This window comes from Meles meles, chromosome 7, assembly GCF_922984935.1.
Source record: "Meles meles chromosome 7, mMelMel3.1 paternal haplotype, whole genome shotgun sequence".
Lineage (NCBI taxonomy): Eukaryota > Metazoa > Chordata > Mammalia > Carnivora > Mustelidae > Meles > Meles meles.
Genome location: NC_060072.1, coordinates 118,631,971 through 118,656,180, shown reverse-complemented (window position 1 = coordinate 118,656,180; position 24,210 = coordinate 118,631,971). Strand labels below are relative to the sequence as shown.

Here is a 24,210-nt window from a genome sequence, read left to right as displayed (position 1 = left end):
GGTCTTTGGAAAAATGTTTATTCATTTCTTTTGCCCATTTAAAAATCAGACTTTGTTCTTTGTTGTTGTTGACTTCTGTAAATTCTTTATATATTTTGGGTATTAACCTTTTATCAGATATATCATCTGTGGAAAAATTGTCTTTTTAATAACTGATACTTGGATACTTGGACTGGGATATCCATATGTGAAAGAATGAAGTTGCATCCTTTCTTTATGCCATCCACTAGAACTAACCCCAAAATTACCAGAGACCTAAATTTAAGAGCCAAAACTATAAGCCTTTTAGAAGAAATGTAGGAATAAATCTTTGTGTCCTTGAGTAGAGTAATGGCTTCTTAAATAGGACGCCAAAAGCACAACCAACAGAAGAAAAAATAGATAAGTTGACTTTCATAAAATTAAAAACTTTTGTACTACATATGATACATCAAGAGTGTGAAAAGCTGGGGCGCCTGGGTGGCTCAGTTGATTAAGCAGCTGCCTTCAGCTCAGGTCATGATCCCAGCGTGCTAGGATCGAGTCCCACGTCAGGCTCCTTGCAACCTAGGGAGCCTGCTTCTCCCTCTGCCACTCTGTCTGCCTGTGTGCTCGCTCTCTCTCTCTCTCTCTCTCTGACAAATAAATAAATAAAATCTTAAAAAAAAAAGAGTGTGAAAAGCTAACTCAGATTGCAAAAACTATTCAAAAATCATGTATTTGATAAGGGACTTGTATCCAGAATATATAAACTCTTGTGCCTTAATAATAAATAACCGAAAATAAAATTGGGCAAATAATCTGAATATACATTTTCTGAAGCAAGATATACCAATGGTCAATAAGCACGTGAAATGATGTTTAACATCATTGTCATTAGGCACTTTCAAATCAACACTGCAGTGATATACTACTTCACACCCCTTAGGATGGCTATAAGGAAAAAAAAGACGACAGTAACAATTGTTGGCAAGGATGTGGAAGAGTTGGGACCCTCGTACATTGCTAGTGGAATTGAAGTGGTCTGTCTGCTATGGAAACCAGTTTGTCAGTTCTTCAAAATGTTAAATACAAAGTCAGTATATGACCCAGAATTCTATTCCTACGTTTATACCTGAGTGATTGAAAACATATATAAGCAAAAATGTGTACATGGATATTCATAGTAACATTATTCGTAATAGCCCCAAAGTGGAAGCAATTCAAGTACCCATAAACTGGTGAAAGAATAAATAAAATATATACACCTATACAGTGGAATAATATTTGGCAGTAAAAAGGAATACAGCACTGATATATGCTACAACATGGATGAACCTTGAAAGCATTATACTAAATGTAAGAAACCAGTTTCAAAAGACCATATACTATATATTTTTATTTAAATGAAATAGCCAGATAGTCAAATCTCTAGAGACAGAAAGTAGATTAGTGTCTGCCAGTGTTGAGGCAGTACTGGGAAGAATGAGGAGTGACTGTTAATGGGTACAGAGTTTCTTTTTGAGGTCATTAAATGTTCTAAAATTCAATAGTTAAAATAGATGCTCAACTTGGTGAATATTAAAACCCATTGAGCCATACACTTTAAATAAATGAATTTGATGGTATGTTAATTGTATCTTAAAGCTTAAAAAATTTGAATTGTAATAAGTAACTCACTTGTCAAAAAAATCTATAGTTTACCCATACCTTAGAACAGTGTTCAGCAAACTGCAGCCCATGAGTCAAATCTAGCTAGACCCATTCATTTACCTATCATCTATAGCTGTTTTTGCTGAGCTGGGGTAGTTGACTGATCATCTGGCCTACAAAGTCTAAAATATTTCCTATCTGGCTCTGAATAGAAAAACTTTGCCAAATCCTGTTATGGAACAAGAAGTGGTATTTAAAAGGAATGAAATATGTCTGTATTACTAATATAAGTAGATCTCAGACATTGTATTAAGAAAATAAGTTTAGGACAATATATACATTGATGTCATTTATGTGCAAAAAGAAAATAGTCACTTGACCCACTAACAAAAATTATATAATTAAATAGGTACATGTAGCATTTTATGAATACATCAAACAATTTCTGAAAAGATGCACAAAAATCTGATAATCTCTAGAGAAAAGATTGGATTTTTTGGAATGGTAGTCAAACTGTACTTTAACCTTTATTATATTACCTTACTTTTCTTCAAAGAAAATATATAAGTATGTTACATAAGTAAAAATATAAATGTAAAATATAATACATTATGGATATTTTTGGTTTGTTTTTCAGAGCTGTGAGTGATCAAAGTTTGTTAGAAGCTGTAAGTATAGTGCTCTGTTTGAAATTATACTTTGCCCTTGATAATGTTAGACTCTAGAAATGATCAGGATGCATAACCTTAAAGATTCAGTACTTCCTCAGTTTATTTAAGAAATTTCTATGCATATGTGAGCTGGAAAGCTTTGTCTTTTTTTGATTTTACTAGACTTTATTATCACTCAAAAACACTTCATTTATGAAATATTGAACTTTAATACCCCATAGTCTTCTAAATTTCTATTCATTGTTACTTCTAGTTATCTTTGAGCCCCAATTATCATTCATAATGCAGATTAATACAACGGTTCATTATTTTCATGAGTTAATGAAGACTTTAATAATTAAGTGTCCCAATAATTTGTCTATATTGAAATGTATGCTTTTCATTGTTACTAAAATTATAATATTTGCTTTTAGAAATACAAACAAATGGAAAGTAATTTTCAAGTGTTATTAGAGGAGAAATTAGGGCTGGAAAGTGAACTACAGAAGTTAAAGAATCCTGAGGTCAGTTCAATTTTAGTGTCTGAAAATGGTAGAATACCTAAGCTTTGCACAGTGACAGTATCGTAGCCAATGAGGTTTATCCGAGGCACCATTATTGTTAGTTGAAAATGGTAGAATACCTAAAAAACCTTATTTTGTGGGATAGAAATTAAAGATATATTTAAATGTTTTATAATACATTTTTGATATTAATAGTTAACAGCTGTGCCTTAAAAAATAAAATAAAGCTATTTTCTAAATTACCATATTAGCTATTAAAACCAAAAAGATGCTATGAAAAATGGACATAAAATTTAAATAATCCAAAAGACATTTCTAGACCAAATATTTATTTATTAAAATTTCAATAAATTAGAGTTTTAAAATATATTTTATTTCTTTTTAAGTCCTAAAAAATTTTAACATACAATGTGATATTAGCTTCAGGTGTACAATTTCCTGATTCAACCCTTACATATAACACCCAGTGCTCTTCATAACAAGTAAACTCCTTAATCCCCATCACCTGCTTAATCCATTACCCCACCCACTGCCTTACTGGTAACCCTCAATTTGTTCTGTACAGCTAAGAGTCTGTTTCTTGGTTTTCCTCATTCTTTTTTCCCCCTATGATCATTTGTTTCCTAAATTCCACATATGAGTGAAGTCATATGGTATTTGTCTTTCTCTTTTTTAAAAGATTTTATTTATTTATTTGAGAGAGAGTGAGAGAGTACAAGCCAAAGAGAACAGCAGAGGGAGAGGGAGAAGCAGGGTCCCCACTCAGCAGGGAGCCCAATATGGGGCTCGATCCTAGGACCCTGGGATTATGACCTGAGCTGAAGGCATATATTTAACTGACTGAGCCACCCAGGCACCCCTCTCTGACTTATTTTGCTTAGCATAATATTCTCTAGTTCTGTCCATGTCATTGCAAATGGCAGGAATTCATTCTTTTTCATGGCTAAGTAATACTCCTGTGTGTGTGTGTGTGTGTGTGTGTGTGTGTGTTCACACACATCTTTTTTTACCCATTCAACAGTCAATGGACATTTGGACTCTTTCCATAATTTGGCTATTGGTTGATAATCTGGGTGCACGTATCCCTTGGAATTAGTATTTTTGTATTCTTTGGGTAAATACCTAATAGTGCAATTGCTGGATAGTGATAGTTCTATCTTTAACTTTCTAAGGAACCTCCATACTGTTTTCCAGAGTGGCTATACCAGTTTGCATTCCTACCAACAGTGCAAGAGAGTTCCCCTCTTTTCATATCCTCCAACATGTGTTCATTACTTTGTTGTTAACTTTAACCATTCTGACACATATGAGGTGATATCTCATTGCAGTTTTGATTTGCATTTACCTGATGATGAGTGATGTTGATCATGTGTCTTTTGGCCATCTGGATATCTTCTTTGGAAAAATACCTATTTATGTCTTCTGACAATTTGTTAACTGGGTATTGAGTTTTACACATTCTTTATATATTTTGGATACTAAACCTGTCATCAGATATGTCATTTGAAAATACCTCCTTTCTACAAAGATTACCTTTTAGTTTTGTTGATTGTTTCCTTCTCTCTGCAGAAGGTTTTTATTTTGATGTCCCAATAATTTATTTTTGCTTTTGTGTCTCTTGCTTCAGGAGACATATTTAGTAAGAAGTTGCTACAGCTGATGCCAAAGAGTTTATTGCCTGTGTTCTCCTGTAGTATTTTGATGATTTCTTAGCTCACATTTAGGCCTTTAATCCTAATCCTTTAGTCCTTTTGTGTATGGTGTAAGAAAGTGGTCCAGTTTCATTCTTTTGTACGTTGTTGTCCAGTTTTCCCAACATCATTAGTTGAGAAGACTCTTTTTCCATTGGATATTCTTTCCTGCTTTGTTGGAGATGAATTGAATATGTACTTATGGGTTCATTTCTGGGTTTTCTGTTCTGTTCCATTGATCTATGTGTGTTTTTGAGCCAGTACCATACTGTCTTGATGATTACAGCTTTGTAATAGAGCTTGAAGTCTGGAATTGCGATGCTTCCTGACTTACTTTGCTTTTTCAAGGTAGCTTTGGATATTCAGGGTCTCTTGTACCATATAAATTTTAGGACTGTTTGTTCTAACTCTGTGAAAAATGCTATTGGTATTTTGATAGGAATTGCATTAAATGTGTAGAATGCTTTGGGTAATATAGACATTTTAACAATGTTTGTTCTTCCAGTCCATGAGCATGAAATGCCTTTCCATTTCTTTGTGTCATCTTCACATTCTTTTATCAGTGTTTTATGGTTTTCAGAATATAGATCTTTTACTTCTTACTTACTAGGTTTATTCCTAAGAATCTTATGGTTTTTGGTACAATAATAAGTGGGATTGATTCCTTGATTTCTCTTCCTGCTGTTTCACTAGTGACATGTAGAAAATGCAACAGATTTCTCTTTGTTGATTTTTATATCCTGAAACTTTACTGAATTCGTGTATCAGTTCTAGCAATTTTTTTGGTGTAGTCTTCCGGATTTTCTATATAGAGTGTCATGTCATCTGCCAATTGTGAAAGTGTGATTTCTTCCTTGCTGATTTGATAGTTTTATTTCTTTTTGTTGTCTGATTGCTATAGCTAGGATTTCCAGTACTATGTTAAATAACAGTGGTGAGAGTGGATATCCCTGTCTATTTCCTGACTGTAGATAAAAGCTCTCATTTTTTACCCATTAAGAATGATATTAGCTGTGGGTTTTTCATATATGGCCTTTATGATGTTGAGGTGTATTTCTTTTACCCCTACTTTGCTGAGGATTTTTAGAATGCATGTTGTACTTTGTCAAATGCTTTTTCTACATTTATTGAAAGGATCATAGTTTATCCTTTCTTTTGTTAATGTAGTGTATCACACTGATTGATTTGTGAATATTGAACCACCCTTAGAGTCCAGGAATAAATCCCACTTGATTTTGGTGAATGATTTTTTTACTGTGCTGTTGGATTTCGTTTGTTAGTATTTTATTGAGAACTTTTGTATTCTTGTTCACTAGGGATATTGGCCTGTAGTTTTCTTTGTTATTGGAATCTTTATCTAGTTTTGGTACCTGGGTAATGCTGGCATCATGGAATGAATTTGAAGGGTTTTCTTCCTTTTCTATTTTTTTTGGGAATAGTTTGAGAAGAATAGATATTAACTCTCTTTAAATGTTTGGTAGAATTTGCATTTGAAGCCATCTGGCCCTGGACTTTTGTTTCTTGGGAAATTTTTTATTACTGATTCAATTTCTTTGCTGCTCATTGGTTTGTTCAGTTTCATATTTCTTCTGGTTTTGGTTTTGATAGTTTGTATGTTTATACATTTCTAGGAATTTATCTGTTTCTTTCAGGCTTACTGGCATACAGTTTTTCACAATATTCCCTTATAATTGTTTGTGTTTTTGTATTTTGTAGTTGTTATTTCTCCTCTCATTTGTCATATTATTTATTTGGGTCCTTTCTCTTTTCTTTTTGATAAGTTTGGTTAGGAGTTTATCAATTTTATTAAATATTTCAAAGAACCATCTACTGGCTTCAATGATCTATTGTTTTTTTTAGGTTCTATAGCAGTTGTTTCTGCTCTAATCTTTATTATTTCCCTCCTTTTGCTAGCTTTAGGCTTCATTTGTTGTTCTTTTTCTAGTTCCTTTTGGTGTTTGTTTATTTGAGATTTTTCCTCCTTGAAGTGGACCTATATTATTATATAATTCTCTCTTAGGACCACTTTGGCAGCATCCCATATGCTTTGAACCACTGTGTTTTCATTTTCATTTGTTTCCACAAATTTTTATTTTATTTTTTTCTTGATTTTCTGGTTGACCCATTCATTGTTTAGTAGCATATTGTTTAACCTCCATGTATTTGTGGTCTTCCCAAATTTTTTCTTGTTGACTTCAAGTTTTATAGCAGTGTAGTTAAAAAATATGCATGGTATGATCTCAGTCTTTCTGTACTTGTTGAGGTCTGATTTGTGATCTAGTATGTGATATTCTGGAGAGTGTTCCATGTATGCTTAAAAAGAATGTGCATTTTACTGCTTGGGGTGGAATGTTCTGAATATATCTGTTAAGTCCATTTGGTCTAATATGTCATTCAAAGCCATTGTTTCCTTGTTGATTTTCTGCTTAGATGATCTGTCCATTGATGTAAATAAGGTGTTAAGCTTCCCTATTATTATTGTATTATTATCAATTATTTCCTTTATGTTTGTTATTAATTGTCTTATATATTTGGGTGCTCCCACTTTGGGAGCATAAAGATCTGCAATTGTTAGATCTTCTTGTTAGATAGTCCCCTTGATTATTTCCTTCTTCATCTCTTGTTATGGTCTTTGGTTTAAAATCTAATTTGTCTCATAAATATTGCTACTTCAGCTTTTTTTGACTTCCATTTGCATGGTAAATGTTTGTGCATCCCCTCACTTTCAATCTGCAGATGTCTTTAGTTCTAAAATGAGTCTCTTGTAGGCACCATATAGATGGGTCTTATTTTTATATCCATTCTGACATACTTTGTCTTTTTATTAGAATGTTTTGTCCATGTATTTTCAGAGTAATTGTTGATAGATATGAATTTAGTGTCATTGTATTGCCTGTAAAGTCAGTGTTTCTGGACATTTTTCCACTTAAAGAGTCCCCTTTAATATTTCTTGCAGGGCTGGTTTAGTGGTTATGAACTCCTTTGGTTTTTGTTTCTCTGGGAAATTCTTTTTCTCTCCTATTTTGAATGATAGCCTTGCTGGATAGACTATTCTGGCTGCAGAATTTTCCTGTTCAGCACTTAGAATATATCATGCCACACTCTTAGGCTTGCCAAATTTCTTTTAAAAAATCTCCTGCTGCCCTATGTGTCTTTCCTTATAAGTTAGGGACTTTTGTCTTCCTGCTTTCTTAGGCTGTTTTTCTTTATTGCTGTATTTTGCAAATTTGATTTCAATATGTCTTGGTATTGCTGGCCTGCTTTTATTGATTTTAATGGGACTTCTTTGTGGCTCAAGGATCTGGATTTGTGTTTCCTTCCTCAGATTAGGGACGTTTTCAGCCATTATTTTCTCAAATAAAATTTCTGCCTCCTTTTCTCTCTCCTCTTCTTCTGGGACTCCCATAATATGGCTGTTATGTTTGGTGGAGTCACTGTTCTCATGTCCCGTAATTCTTATTTCTGTCTTTTGTTCAGTTTCATTATTTTCCATTATCTTATCCTCTGTTTCACTTATTTGTTCTTGTGCTTCTTCCAGCCTTGTGTTCATTACATCCAGTCTGTTTCTAATCTTGGTTATTGCATTTTTCATTTCTAAATGATTTCTTTTTAACTCTTATCTCTGGGTAAGGGCCTCCCTGAAGCCTTCTATTCTTATCTCAAGCCCAGTGAGTATCCTTGACTACTGTTCTAAATTCTCCATCAGGCATGTTACATATATCTGTTTTACTTAGATCTCCAGCCATCACCTTATCTTGTTCTTTCTTTTGGGATGAATTCCTCCATCTTGGTATTTTGTTTAAGTGTCTGCCTTCTCTGTGTTAGAAAAGCCAGTTATATTTCCTGCTCCTGAGAGATAAGGGCTTTATGAAGAAGAGATATGATAGTGCCCAGAGCCTGGCACTTCAAGGGAATGTCTCTGGTATGTCCTGCATGTGCTTTGCTGCTGTATTTTGGCTGCTCTATCCTTTAGGCCAATCATCTGAAGAGACTGTCCTCACCTGCAATTGGCAGTGTTTGGTCCTTGGCCAGAATATGGTGACTTTTAACAAGGCTTGCTCTGGTCTGCTTGTTAAATGAGACCTGATACTACTTCCACTAGAACTGAAAGCCTCACAGACTCTCTGGTTGGGAGACGTGCTCTGGGTAGGGGTTTCTACTGGTTTTCTGGGGGAGGGGCCCTCTCCACTGGGACTGGAGGCAAACTTGATGGAAAAGGGGAGAGTGCCAGAGTGCAGGGGTGTAGTACTTGCTATAAACAGGTGAGGCAGCTAGTGTTGGTGCTCTGCTGATTTCAGGTTTATGATGAGGGGTGGGGGAGAGAAATGGTACCAGTCAGCTCCTTTGTCCCCAGAGAGGCATCACTGTAAATGTTGCCTCCAGGCATTCTTCAGATTGCTGTCTCCACACCATCTGTCCCTGGGTCATTTGCCTGCCTTTTGTCCAGGAGTAGGGCAATGCCCTCTGGGGTCTATACCAGCCAATCCTGGTGACCTTTCAAACTCCAGTCTTTAAGCCCTATCTGTTGCAAGAGCTCATGAAAATCTGCCCCCCGTGTTTTCCCAGCCAGTGGCTTTGGGAAATGTTTTCCTTGTGCATTCCCTTGTGTGCTCCTCTCTCACTTGCCTTTCTCTGTGACCACAGCTCCTTCCTCTCCACAGCATCAAAAGTCTGTTTTGGGGGCGCCTGGGTGGCTCAGTGGGTTAAGCCTCTGCCTTCGGCTCGGGTCATGATCTCAGGGTCCTGGGATCGGGCCCCACATCGGGTTCTCCGCTCGGCGGGGAGCCTGCTTCCCTGCTTCTCTCTCTGCTTGCCTCTCTGCCTGCTTGTGATTTCTCTCTGTCAAATAAATAAATAAAATCTTTAAAAAACAAAACAAAAAAAAAAGTCTGTTTTGATGTAGGGAAGATGTTAGGGTTTGAGGTTGACAGTCACGAAAGAATTCTTGAGATGTCTTGGGAGCAAAAATGGTGATTTTATTAAAGTATGGGGCCAGGACCCGTGGGCAGAGAGAGCTACTGTGGGGTTGTGAGGGGTGGTGATTATATACTATGCAGTTGGGGCAGTTAAGGAAAAGGGAGATTTTGAAAGAATTTTCATGTGTTAAAGAAGACACACAGAATACCAGAAGTTTTGCCATTTGTCAAGTTAAGGTTTTTCCTTCTAGTAAGGCATTTACAGTAAGATAGTTGGGAGCTTCCTGGAGGAATGGTTACATTCCTCCTATCACATATCCTTATCAATGTGGGTTTTAAAAAAAATTCAATTTTATTTACATTTCCTTCTGCCTCAGCCTCCCTCAACTTTATGGAGGGGAGGGTGATGTTAGGGCTTCAGGAAACTGAGTTATGGGTCTCTGGAAATTAGAGTATTGATAAGAAACTTCTTCCTTTTAAATCACTAGGACATTTGTGAACTGAGGGAGATTCCTGTCCTGCAGGACTGTGATCTCTATTAATTCACTATTTGTTTTTCCTTTCCTTAGCTTTAGGGCAGCCAGAAGTATCTGAGGAATGTCGCACATATCACATGGAGGGGGTGGGCAGTGTAGGGTGCCAGCTTCTGTTTTGTCCTCAGCTAGCCTTCTGCTCCCTTATCATGTTTCTCCCCCAAACCATGTCTTCCTACTTCATAACTTCTTTGATGTGGCTTCTTCTCTCCCATTGAGGAGTTTGTTCTGTTAGCCTTCATGATAATTTCGGTGGTATTCAGAATGATTTTTGTTAGGGAACCTGGACTGGATTGCCTGACAGAAGAACCAAATGGCACTTGGCGATCTTGGAGGATAGGAGGTTTATTTGACACTGGTGGGCTCAGAGGAGAGTGATGTCCAAATGTCGGAGCCCCGAGCAAAAGCAAGGGAGATAATTTATACACTTCTTCTTCCATATACTGGCAATTTTGGCATGCACAGCAAGCGGGGCTGGAAGAAGAACCTGGAAGGGTCCTGGGGCAGCGACTGGCCTTCCCCTGCTGGCTTGGACTGCCATCTTAGAACACAGATTTTTTTTTTCCATTTTATTTATTTTTTCAGCATAACAGTATTCATTGTTTTTGCACAACACCCAGTGCTCCATGCAATACGTGCCCTCCCTATTACCCACCACCTGTTCCCTCAACCTCCCACCCCTGACCCTTCAAAACCCTCAGGTTGTTTTTCAGAGTCCATAGTCTATTATGGTTCGCCTCCCCTTCCAAATTTTTTTTTAATAAACATATAATGTATTTTTATCCCCAGGGGTACAGGTCTGTGAATCGCCAGGTTTACACACTTCACAGCACTCACGATAGCACATACCCTCCCCAATGTCCATAGCCCCCTCCCCCTCTCCGAATCCCACCTCCCCCCAGCAACCCCCAGTTTGTTTTGTGAGATTAAGAGTCATTTATGGTTTGTCTCCCTCCCAATCCCATCTTGTTTCATTTATTCTTCTCCTATCCCCCTAACCCCCCATGTTGCTTCTCCATGTCCTCATATCAGGGAGATCATATGATAGTTGTCTTTCTCCGATTGACTTATTTCACTAAGCATGATACGCTCTAGTTCCATCCACGTCGTCGCAAATGGCAAGATTTCATTTCTTTTGATGGCTGCATAGTATCCCATTGTGTATATATACCACCTCTTCTTTATCCATTCATCTGTTGATGGACATCTAGGTTCTTTCCATAGTTTGGCTATTGTAGACATTGCTGCTATAAACATTCAGGTACACGTGCCCCTTCGGATCACTATGTTTGTATCTTTAGGGTAGAACACAGATTTTCCTTATCAGTTTGATAGTTTTCTAGTTGTGTTTGTGATGAGTCTGGTGTCTTCCTACTCTTTTGCCATCTTCTCTTCCACCTCCTCAAATATACATTTTATTGTATTTGCAGTTATATAATGTATGTGTATAGATTCACTATACCAAGTAGAGGATAAAATTTGTCTGCTTTTTTCTCCTTTGCTTTTTAAAAATAGCTTATAAAAGTCAAACTATAGACAACATCAAATGACTTAGAAACAAATTTTTATTAACCATTTAAATTCATAAACTGTGGGTTTCATTGTAAGGTCAACATAAAGAAAGGAAAGTACTTTTGAATTCATTAATGTTGGTTTCTTGATATTTCTTCCTTACTAGAGGAGGAAGAAGAAGGAGGACCAGGAAATTTGCTGCTTAATCAGTTAGAGAAACAGTGATCCTACACAAGTGTTCAATATAAGATCAAGGCTGTCACATATGTTCAGTTAGGAATAATTTCATTTATATATAGTTCCAAGTAGGAGTAGAAAACTAAAAAATAAATAAAGAGTAGTAAATTATCATATTAAATAATTGAATAGTCTGGGAAAGTGTAGGAATTTTGCAGTACTTTAATCATGCATTAGATCTACATTCAAAAAACTTGGAAGATTTTTAGATGTCTTGAAGTTGCTGCCACAGTTTCTGATTTTGCTTTCTTGTGTTATTTCTTTAGGTTTTGTGTCTCTAAGCCACAGTTATTCTGCTCTATAGAACAAAGATTTTTGTCTGGGCCTCTTCAATATGTGGTCTATGATACAACATGGTTTTCTTGTTTGATTTATAGACACTTTGGTGCTTGTTGATAGATTATACCTCTGTTTTTGTCTTCGTTCCTGCACATCACTACTGCTTCACTTCTCAGTTGTGTTAAATGGATGATGGGTCTTAAGTAAGGGCACTTGGCATGATTGTCACAATGAACACTGGGTATTGTATGTAAGTGATGAGTCATTAAATTCTACACCTGAAACTAATATTGCATTATATGTTAACTGAGATTTAAATGAAAACTTGAAAATAAAATAAATTAAATGCAGTGGCCACATTTCCAATACTTTACATATGTAAGATATAATCAATGAATGACTACTCTTAACTTCTTTCATTGGAAATTACTTGTAGCATTTCTGATGATTATGGGGACATGTGAAGGAGAAATGTGGAAGGAGCATTATTACATGTATAGTAGTAATATTATATCCACACAAAGGTAGTGATGAAGAGATCTTAAAAGATAGTATTTTTTCAGAGAAGAGTGTTGTTGTAATAGGTTTGTAGGAAGAGAATAATGGCTATGAGTTATGTCAAGCTCAGGAATTCAAATAACAAATATATCAATTTTCTTCCAAAGGAGGCTTACTTTCCTAACTTAATTATCTCTCTTAATAATTTAATTTTTGTAGGCAACCAATTTTTTAAATTGAAATATAGTTGACACACAATTTATATTAGTTTCAGGTATATAGCATAGTGATCCAACAACTTTATATGCTATACTGTGCTCACCACAAGTGTAGTTACCATCTGTCACCATAGAACACAGTATAATAATGTTGACTATATTTCCTAGGTTGTACATTTTATTCCTGTGACTTTTTCATTTCTTAACTGGATACCTGTACCTCCCATTCACCTTTACCCATCTTGCCCATCCTTCCTCTCTTCCATCTGGCAACCACCAGTTTGTTCTCTGTATTAATGTTTTTTTTTCCTGTTGTTTTTGTTGTTGTTTGTTTTGTTCTTTAGACTCTACATATAAGTGAAAACATTCATTATTTGCCTTGACTTATTTCACTTAACATAATACCCTCTAGATCCATCCATGTTGTTGTAAATGGCAAGGCTTCATTCTTTTTTTATGGATGAGTAATATTCCATTGTATATGTGTACTGTATCTTCCTTATCCTTTTATCTACTGATGGACAGGGTGGGGGAGTTACAAGGAGAACTTATGGGAATCAGAAGTCCCCGACATTTCAGCCATTCTATGATGGGCTTGAGACCACAGCGATGGGAGAGGGAGATAGGGAACTGGGGTCTAGAGGGGAACTTGGAACCATCCTTGAGTTGTATTTTGACAGGAGTGTGGTGGGAGGCCACTACGGGTTCTGAGGTATTCCATACTTGGGGGTTCACGAGGGGTAATTGATTGGGGGCAGGAGTAGATGGAGTGGAGAGATATAGGATGAGATGAGCTGAGGGTGAGGAGGGAGGAGAGGGAGACAACTGGATAGTTGCCCCTAGCTTTTGGAGGATATCCCTACCCAGTAGTGGCACTGGGCATGAGGGAATCACCAGGAATGGGTGGGAGAAGGGGAACCCATCCAGGCTACAGATAAGGGGAGGGGTGACCCTAGGAGTGGAGGAATTCCTATTGATCCCCATAACAGCGACCGGTGAGGGTCAAGTGTGTCCCACATAGGAAGGTAGAACAGAGTAGGTAGCCCCCGTGTCCAGCAGAAAAGAGACAGACTTACCCGCTACCTGGAGCATGACCCTGGGCTCGGCCTGGGTGAGAGGGGTGGCTGAGTCTGGGCTCCGTCAGTCGTCCTCCAACCCAAGCAGTTGGAAGGCTGGACTTACCGTCTTGGGTCTACCCCCGCATTGAGGCACCGAGGATTCCCCGAGGCTAGGGCAGTCGGATTTCCAATGGCCCATCAAATGGCAGAGAGGGCATGGTTGGGTTGGCGCCTTCGGGTTAGGGCATTGATAGGCCCAATGACCTTCAGCCCCGCATTTGAAGCAGGCCCCCAGTGGGGTGTGGTTGGTTTCCCCTTTTTGCTGGATCCCGGATCCGGCCGGCCGCAGGGCTGCAACCAGGGCTTGGGTTTGTAGTTGGACTTTCTGCTGGAGCCTGGCCTGCCGTTTAAGTTCAGCGGCTTCCTCGCGGGAGTTAAAGACTTTAAAGGCCATTCTCACTAGGTCTGAAATGGGGGTCTGTGGGCCCTCCTCAGCCTTTTTTAGCTTTTTTCGGATATCTGAGGCTGACTGGGAGATGAAATGTGTGGCTAGAACTGTCACCCCCGCAGGGGATGCTGGATCTAGGCGCATGTATTGGGTTAATGCCTCAGTCAGCCGGTTAAGGAACATGGCCGGATTCTCGTCTGGGGCCTGTATGACGTCCCTAATCTTGTCGTAGTTGACAGCCTTGTTAGAGGCCGCCCGCATGCCGGCAATGAGGCATTGGACCATGAGGTCGCGGCGTCGATGACCATCCTGGCCATTTTGGTAGTCTGGGACGGCCTGAGCCCCGACTGGCATCGTAGCATCAGTCAGGTGAACCTGATCTGCATGTTCTCAGGCAGCAGCCTGGATGTGTCCCCTTTCCTCTGTGGTGAGGGTGGTGGTCTGGATGACATGTAAGTCATGCCAGGTTAGGTCATAGGCCTGGACTAAATATTGGAACTCCTTGATGTAGTTGTCGGGATTGGCCAAAAAGGAACCTAAGCGTTTTTCTATTTGGGATAGGTCTTGTAGAGAAAAGGGTGCATGGACTCAGACAACCCCTTCAGTCCCTGCAACCTCCCTCAAGGGGCAGACCAGGTCCCGGGAAGGGTTTTTGGATCTGGTACGGATGGAGATAGGAGGGGAAGAAGGGAGGGCGCTGGAAGGTGGTTGAGGTTCTGGGGCTGGGAGGGGAGGAGCGGTAGGAGAGGGTGTGCTCGAGGCTGTGCCTGGAGCTTCGGGGGTTGGAGAAGGAGTTGGGGGCATAGGCTGTTGGGGAGCGGGTTGGTAGGGAGGAGGAGGAAGCTGTGGGACCTTACAGGGGGCCTGGAGAGATTTTTCAGGAGTCTCGGCGAGGGGAGATAGAGAGGCCGAGTTAGAGTCTTTAGAGGTGGAATGGGGAAGAGTTGGCGGGGGAGAGCGGGCTAGGAGTACTTGAGAGGTTGAGCAGCTAGAGCAGAGTTCTGGTCTGGAGCGCAAGGTCCAGAAAGCCTGGACATAAGGCATCTCAGACCATTTGCCTTGGCGTCTACAGAGATTATTAAGGTCCATAAGTACCTGATAATCAAAAGTGCCTTCAGGTGGCCATTGTGATTGGTTGTCCAGCCCATATTGAGGCCAAGCGACGGTACAGTAATGAATAAGGCGTCGCCTTCGTAGGTCCTGGTCTAACTCCAGAGTTTGGAGATTAGCCAGTAGGCATCGTAAAGGCGTTTTGGGATCGAATTTGGACTGGGATGTTCCCATGGCCCCTTCCCTTATCAGCTCAAGACTTGGAGGAGGGTGTTCCCTCCTCCGTGAATTGAGCTGCAGCTTAGGGAAATGGTTACCGTGAAGTGAGGACGTCTCCTTTACTCCCAGAACCACGTTGCCACCAGGTGGCGGAGGAGGGATTGCCCTGACGGGGCAGCGATTAGGACAGGGCGCCCGGGGAAGGGTTGGAGACCAGGGAACACTCACCGCAAGGAGTCCTGTGACCCGAGTAGAGAAAGAGAGCGGAGTCCCAGTCCAACGAAGGAGGAGAGAGCCTCTGTGCCAGTGCAGGGGCTCGATCTCCTCCCGGGTTTCGGCACCAAATGTCAGGTTTCTCGGTAACTAAATGGAAATGAGACCGCCAAGACAAGCGAGGGTCCGAGAACAGATCTTTATTGTGGGCACCCTTGGGCGAGGTTCCACGACTCAAAAGAGGGCAGTGAGTTGGGGAAATTTTGCGCAAGACAAGGTGGCAGGGGTTTACATAAAGTTGAAAAGCAGAACTATTTCCTATTGGTCGGCTCATATGCAAAGGAAGGATTGTAATCCGACCAGTCAGAGTTACTTCCTCTATGCAAAGGAAGGATTGTAATCTGACAAGCTAGAGTGGGGTTTGAGGGGTATTGGGTTCCGTTGTCCAAAAGGAAAGGTATAGGGGCCTGCGTTGAGCTGTCAGCAGGTCATTGATCCATTGGCATCCCAAGAGGAGGTGATGACGGGAACCTCGGCCATTTTGGGGTATCCGCCATCCTGAAGAGTTTCCCTTCTTGTCCGGCCCCAACAGAAAGAAAATTGAACAATATGTTTGGTGAAGGCTAGAACCAAGACAACTCTTGGAGTCGAAAAAATAGGAGCTCACGGACAGCCTCGACTTCTGTCCTTTCAGAGAGTTTTTAGAGAAGGAGTTTATGGCTATTCCCTCAACCCCCATCCCTTTGGATAGTGACTCTGGAATTACTCATCTCCAACTGCTTCTCTTCCATAGTAGTCAGCTTTTAGGTGATATGATCTTATTGGCTTTGCATAGGTCAAATGTCACTAGGACAGTTTGAGATGGGGGAGGTGCAGAACCTGCTTTAAAATGTGATGCTGTTTCTTAACAAAAGGTAAAAAAAGGATACTGGGCACAAATATCCTGTGTCTACTATAACTTTTTGGTATTTCCCTAATTACTTAATTATCCATTTTTTAAAAAATATTTATTCACTTGTCAGAGAGAAAGTGCGAGTAAGCACAAGCAGGGAGAGCAGCAGGCAGAGGGAGAAGCAGGCTGGAATTTGTCAGAGGCACTTAAGTTTTTGATATGTATTAGATTATATACAATTTATATTCAGTAAATTACCATAAAAACATTCTGACTATATCTTTAATTTTGTTTTGCTTCTGTTTAGATAATTTTCCTTGAAAGATAGCACACTGATTCTCAAAGTAAAATTGAAATCTTAGTAATGTGTATTATCTTTTATTTCCCTCTAATTTATTACTTTATTAACTATTTCTGGCTTATATAAAATTACACAGAAAACAAAGTCTACATACAATAGGACAAAGAAAACTATAAAAACTGAGAAGAAAAAAGACAAAGGAAAACCCGAGGATTCAGAAGAGTAAGACATAAAGCTGCCTGTTAATCTTTTTCCTTGTTAATTTGTATTTTCTTTTTATACAAATAATTTAAGGTCATGTAAACATAACTTATTAACTGTTTCTAAAAAATATATAACACTGTGTAATACATAGTTTTACAAACAGACCAGGATATGATGGTGGAAGAGGGCTGAGAAGGGAAGAACAGAGAACTAAAGGTGGTTTAGAAGGGGAGAATGGACCACAAGATATTAAGGAATAAGTAAGCAGAATTAAATCTGAAAATCATTTTAGGAACAAAGGATTTGCATTGTTTCCATGATGGTTTGGCTAATGATTTGTGATTTGTACATTAACTCCTTATTCTGGGCTGTTTTTTTTTTAAACTGTATTTCTTGATTATACATATTATGTAAAATCAATTATCTATTTTTTATGCATGTAGATTATTGTAAAGTGGCCTTATGAAGTGAATATTTTCTTTAGTAATATAAAATTTTTTCTTTGCATTTTGAATTTGCTTTAGTCAAATCCTAATATAAATATATAATTTTAAAAATAAACTGTAAATTCAGTCTTTATAGAATTTCACAAATTCTGAAAAGAAATTCAATGGACAAACAGTCTTGAACTTTGTCTCAGAAAAGAAAAGATGACCACACTCTTTCCATTTTATTTTTTGCTTGTTTTGTTTCTTAAATTCCACATATGGTACTTGTCTTTCTCATCTAACCTACTTCACTTAGTTAGCACAATATTCTCTACCTCCATCCACATCATTGCAAATGGCAAGATTTTGTTCTTTTTAATGTATGAGTAGTGTTCCAGTGCGTGTTCCAGTGTGTATATTAATTACATTTCTCAAGCTGATTTCTCACTGGTATGATTAAAATATGGAAGTGAGATAAGGCAAGGATTTTCAAAGTGCATTGATCTTCTTTTCCTCTCCGGTCATCTTAAGTTTTTATTTAAATTCTAGTTATTTGATATATAATGCAATATTAGTTTCAGGTATACAATACAGTGATTCAACACTTCAATACCCCCAGCTCATCACAGGTGCACTTGTATATCTATATACATACATCACATCTTCTTTATCCATTCATCAGTAGTGAGCACTTGGGCTATTTCCATAATTTGGCCATTGTAGGTACTGCTGCTATAAACATCAGGGTGCATGTATCCCTTTGAATTAGTATTTTTGTATTCTTTGGGTGAATACCTACTAGAGCAATTACTGGATCATAGGATAGTTCTATTTTTAACTCTTCGAGGAACCTCCACATTGTTTTCCAGAGTTGCTGCACCACTTTGCATTCCCACCAGTAGTGTAAAAATGTTCCCCTTTCTCCATATTCTTGCCAACACCTATTGTTTCTTGTGTTGTTGGCAAACCAAGAAACAGACTCTTAACTATAGAAAACAAACTGATGGTTACCAGAGGGTAAGTGGGTAAGGGGATAGGTTAAATAGGTGATGGGGATTAAGGAGTACACTGTGATGAGCACTGGGTGTTGAATGGAAGTGACGAATCACTGCTTTGTACACTTGAAACTAGTATTATACTATATATTAACTAACTGGAATTTAAATGAAAACTTAGGAAAAGATGACCATAGAGGAAAAAATGATCAATGTACTTTGAAAATCCTTGTCTTATTCACTTTCATATTTTAATCATACCAATGAGAAATTAGCTTGAGAAATGTTGTTCAATTATTTATCACATATATGGATTTATGATTCTTAAAAATATGAATTTCTCCTGAGGAATTTTATTTAAAAATGATTTAAGTACCAAAGAAATCACAGTAGTCATGTAATTTAAAATATGATATATTTAAAAATCTTTTTAATAATAGGAAGAAGTCTCTAGTCAGAGAGCTTAAAATAAAAGGAGATTTGCTTGAAGTCCAGGTAAGAAACACACTTTCTCTATGCATCTAAATTTAATTAGGATATGCTCTGATAATTATATGTGCAGACAACATTAGTATGCATGTGAACATAGGGATGTGTATATTTCTATGTCTGTATTAAAGTTCTTTCTGAGGTAGTTCTTATTGATTGACTTTTCTCAGTAAGTTCCAGAAAATAAAATGGTAAATCCAAGCATGTTTATTGTCAAGGTTATGAAAATCACCATGGGTTACTCAACTACAGGTAATATCATGGAGGAAATAAGATCATACTGGGAGTCATAACAGGGTCTTACTAAGTTTTGTGACATTGGACAAGTCCCTTTAACCTACTTGAGCTTTGTATTTTTGATCACTAAAATGGGTAAAACAATATCTTCTCTATCTCAAAAAGGTATAAGAGGTATAAAAATCAAATAAGAAAAAATGAAATTGTGGACTATAGAGCCCACACTTTTTTATGTGATCCAGTGAAAGGTAAATAACCTTTTATTTCATCTTTACATTGGAATACCTTTATTTTTTTGTGTACAAGTTAAATTTTTTTAATAACTGCCAGAGCATCATACCACTCATTTCAGTGAATGGCTGGACAAATATACACCTGAATTCTATAAGAATCAGGTAACATAAATGAAGAAAATGAGAGTACCCTTGAGATATTGAATATAAAATATTATGGTGTTAATTTTCTATTTCTGCATAATAAGTTACCATAAATTTTTCAGTTTTTTAAACAACTTATACCATCTCATGATTTGAGTGGGTTAAGAGACTGAGCAGACTTACCTATGTCCTAGTTTGTCCTATGCTCACTCAAGGTAATTAAGGTGTTAGGTAAGCTCTATTCCATTCTCTTAGGGTACTCTTCTAAGCTCATGTGGATGGAACTCATGTGGCAAATATCAGCTCCTTCCTAGGACTGAGGCACTTGGCCCTGGGACCTTTTCCATACACAGTTTATATCACAGCTGCTTGCTTCTTCCTCAAGGCCAACCAAAGATTTCTCTCTTTTGCTAAGGCAGAGTCTTAAATAATGTAACATGATCATGAGAATGATATCTCATCACTTTAGCTATATGCTGCAATCTAATAAAGTAAGTGGCATCTTATCACTTTGCTATCTTCTGTTGGCTAGAAGCAAATTACAGGTCCCATCCATACTCAAAATGGAGCGGATTATTCAGAGCATAACTACAGGGATGGAAATCATGCTGACCACATTAGAATTAGTATTCTGCCTACCACATTTACCATTTTATTTTCTATAGAACAGTATTGTTTCCTGTTTTGTTGAAGATTAATTGACCTTATAATCATGGAGTCCATTTCTGTGTTTAATATTCTGCTCCATTGATCTATATGTCTGTTTTTGTGCCAGTACCATACTGTTTTGATTACTATGGCTTTGAAATCTGGAATTGTGATACTTTCAGCTTTGCTTTTCAATTTCAAGATGGCTTTGGCTATTTGAAGTCTTTTGTGTTTCCATACAAATTTTAGGATTGTTCTAGTTCTGTGAAAGGTTTTGGAAGGGATGGGGGTGGGGGTTTGAGTGAGCCTGGTGGTGGGTATTAAGGAGGGCACATATTGTTTGGAGTACTGGGTGTGATGCATAAACAGTGAATCTTGGAACACTGAAAAAAATAAAATTAAATACTATTGGTGTTTTGATAGGGATTGGATTAAATCTGTAGGTTGCTTTGGATAGTATAGACATTTTATTATTTTTATTATCATTTTTAAAAAGATTTTGTTTATTTATTTGTCAGAGAGAGAGAAAAAGAGCACAACAGGGGGAGTGGCAGGCAGAGGGAGAAGCAGGCTCCCCACTGAGCAGAGAGCCTGATGTGGGACTCTATCTCAAGACCCTAGATCATGACCTGAGCCTAACTAACAAAGGCAGATGCTTAACTGACTGAGCCACCCAGGCATCCTGGTATAGACAGTTTAACAATATTTTTCTTCCATGCCATAAGCATGGAATGTTTTTCCATTTCTGTGTGTCATTGTCAATTTCTTTCATTAGTGTTTTATACTTTTCAGAATATAAGTCTTTCACCTCTTTAGCTAAATTTATACTTGGGTATCTTATGTTTTTGGTGTAATTATAAATGCAATTATTTTCTTAATTTCTCTTTCTACTGCTTCATTATTAGTGTATAGAACTTCAATGGATTTTTGTACCATTTATTTTGTATCCTGCAACTTTACTAAATTCAATAATCAGTCCTAATAATTTTTTATGAAGGCTTTTGAGTTTTCTGTATATGGTATCATGTCATCTGAAAATAGTGAAAATTTATTCTTTAACAGTTTGATGCCTTTTCTTTCTTTTTGTTGTCTGATTGCTTTAGCTAGTATTTCTAGTACAGTGTTGAATAAAAGTGATGAAAGTGGGCAGCCTTGTCTTGTTCCCGACCTTAGGGGAAAAACTCTTATTCACAACTGATTATGATGTTGTGTGGGTTTTTCATATAAGGCTTCTTTTATGTTGAGGTATGTTCCTGTTAAACTACTTTGTTGAGGGTTTTTATCATGAATGGATGTTATACTTTGTCAAATGCTTTTTCTGCATTTACTGAAATGATCACATGGTCTTTATCCTTTCTCTTATTGATGTCATGCATTACAAAATTATTGAACCAACTTTGCTTGCACGAAAACTTGATTGTGGTGAATGATGTTTCTAGTATATTGTTGGATTTGGTTTACTAGTGTTTTGTGGAGGATTTTTGCATTTGTGTTCCTCAGAGATATTGGGTGATAGTTCTCTTTTTCGTGGTGTCCATCTGGTTTTGGTATCAGGGTAATGCTTGCCTAATAGAATGACTTTGGAAGCATTTCTTTGTCTTCTATTTTTTGAGTTAGTTCGAGAAAAGAAATATTCTTCTAATGTTTGCTAGAATTTGCCTGTGAAGTCCTCTGGTCCTGGACTTTTCTTTGTTGGGATTTTTTTTGATTACTGATTCAGTTTCTTTGCTGGTAATCACTGTGTTCAAATTTTCTATTTCTTCCTGCTTCATTTTTGGTAGGTTATATGTTTCTAGGAATTTGTCCATTTCTTCTAGGTTGTCCAATTTGTTTGTATATAATTTTGCATAATATTCTCTCATAATTTTTTGTATTACTGTGGTATCATTTGTTATTTTTCCTCTCTCATTTGTGATTTTGTTTTATTAGAGTCCTCTTTTTTTCATGATTCTATCTAGAGGTTTACCAATTTTGTTCATCTCTTCAAAGACCATGGTCCTGATTTCATTGATCTTTTCTATTGTTTTTTAAAATTTTTGTATCATTTATTTCTGCTCTAATTTATTATTCCCTTCCTTCTGTTGGGTTTGGGTTTTGTTTGTTCTTCTTTTTCTATATCCTTCAGGGGTAGCGTTGGGTTGCTTATTTGATATTTTTCTTCCTTATTGAGGTAGGCCTTATTGCTATAAACTTTCCTGTTTGAACTGCCTTAGCTGCATCCCAAAGATTTTGGACTGTTCTGTTTTCACTTTGTTTGTCTCCAAGTAGTTTTTGATTTTTTCTTGGAATTCTTGGTTGACCCATTCATTGTTGAGTAGCATCTTATTTAACCTCCATATATTAGTAGTCTTCCCAGATTTTGCTTGTTGTTGATTTCTAGTCTCATAGCATTGTGGTCAGAAAAGGTGCAGAGTACTACTTTGATCTTTTCAAATTTCTTGAAACTTGTTTGTGGCCTAATATATAGTCTATTATGGAAAATGTTCCATATGTACTTGAAAAGAACGTGTATTCAAGTGTTTAAAATGGAATTTTCTAAATACATCCATTAATCCTGTCTGGTCTACTGTGTCATTCAAAACCACTGTTTTGCTGTTGATTTTATGTTTGGGTGATCTGTCCATTGATGTAAGTGGGGTGTTAAAGTCCTCTTCTTACTATGGATTTAGTTCTTTCATTTTTGTTATTAATGGTTTTATGTATTTAGGTGATCCCATGTTGGGTGCATAAAATTTATAATTGTATCTTCTTGTTAGATTGTCCACTTTTATTATTACATGGTGTACTTCTTTTTCTCATTACAGTCTTGGTTTTAAAGTCTATTTTGTCTGACATAAGTATTGCTACTACCACTTTCTTTTGACATCCATTTGCATGATGTTTCTCCATTCCCTCACTTTCAATGTGTAGGTCTCTTTAGGTCTGAAGTTAGTTTCTTGTGCACAGCATATAGATGGGTCTTGTTTTTATATCCACTCTGTTTCATTATGTTCTTTGATTGGAGCATTTAATCCATTTACACTCAAAGTAATTATTGATAGATATATATTTATTGCCATTTTGTTATATATTTTGTGGTTGTTTCTATAGTTTTTCTCTGATCCCATTAGCTCTAGCTATTCTTAATCATTTGCTGGTTTTCTTTAGTGATATGCTTGGATTTCTTTTTCTTTATTCTTTTCATATCTATTACTGGATTTGGGTTTGGGGTTGCCATTAGGTTTGTACAGAAGTTGATGGTCACTTAAATTGGAACCCATTCCTTACTCTCTCACTCTCTCCCATTTTAGGTATGTGGTGTCATATTATAAATCCTTTTTTTAAAAAATTTATTTATTTGACAGAGATCACAAGTAGGCAGAGAGTCAGGCAGAGAGAGAGAGAGGAGGAAGCAGGCTCCCTGCCGAGCAGAGAGCCTGATGCAGGACTTATCTCAGGACTCTGAGATCATGACCTGAGCCGAAAGCAGAGACTTAACCCACTGAGCCACCCAGGCGCCCCTATAAATCCTTTTATTTTGTGAATATCTTCACTGATATTTACAGATAGACTTATTTTTACTTCTGTTTGTTTTGTACTTTTCATATTCTCACTTATGGTCTTTCCTTTCCACTTTAAGAGTCCCCTTTAATATTTCTTGTGGGGATGGTTTAGTAGTCATGAGCTCCTTTAGTTTTTATTTGTCTGAAGAACCCTTTATCTCTCCTTCTATACTGAATTATAGCCTTGCTGAATAGAGTATTTTTGGCTGCAGATTTCTCCCTTTCAGCACTTCGAATTTATCATGCCACTCCTTTCTAGCCTGCAAAGTTTCTGCTGAAAAACCAGCTGATAGCCTTATAGGGTTTCCCTTGTATGTAACTGTTGTTTCTCTTGTTGCTTAAAAAAGTTTCTCTTTATCACTACATTTCAATTAGCATAAGTCTTGGTGTGGACCTCCTTTGATTGATTTTGTTGCGGGAATCTCTGCTTTCTGGATCTA

At 37.5% G+C, this 24,210-nt stretch overlaps 1 protein-coding gene and 1 non-coding gene across 2 annotated transcripts in view; both read left to right on the top strand.

Moving 5' to 3' along the window:
- Positions 1-24,210, top strand: part of CCDC7 (coiled-coil domain containing 7) — a 387,945-nt gene that overhangs the window by 77,358 nt on the left and 286,377 nt on the right. The window contains exons 5-6 of the mRNA XM_046011852.1: positions 16,987-17,072; positions 18,918-18,972. Of these exons, the coding sequence (XP_045867808.1) occupies positions 16,987-17,072; positions 18,918-18,972 (141 nt within the window). The remainder of the gene's footprint in view (positions 1-16,986; positions 17,073-18,917; positions 18,973-24,210) is intronic.
- Positions 2,826-2,963, top strand: LOC123947740. The gene has a single exon (XR_006819791.1). It is a non-coding gene; the product is annotated as a U4 spliceosomal RNA (small nuclear RNA).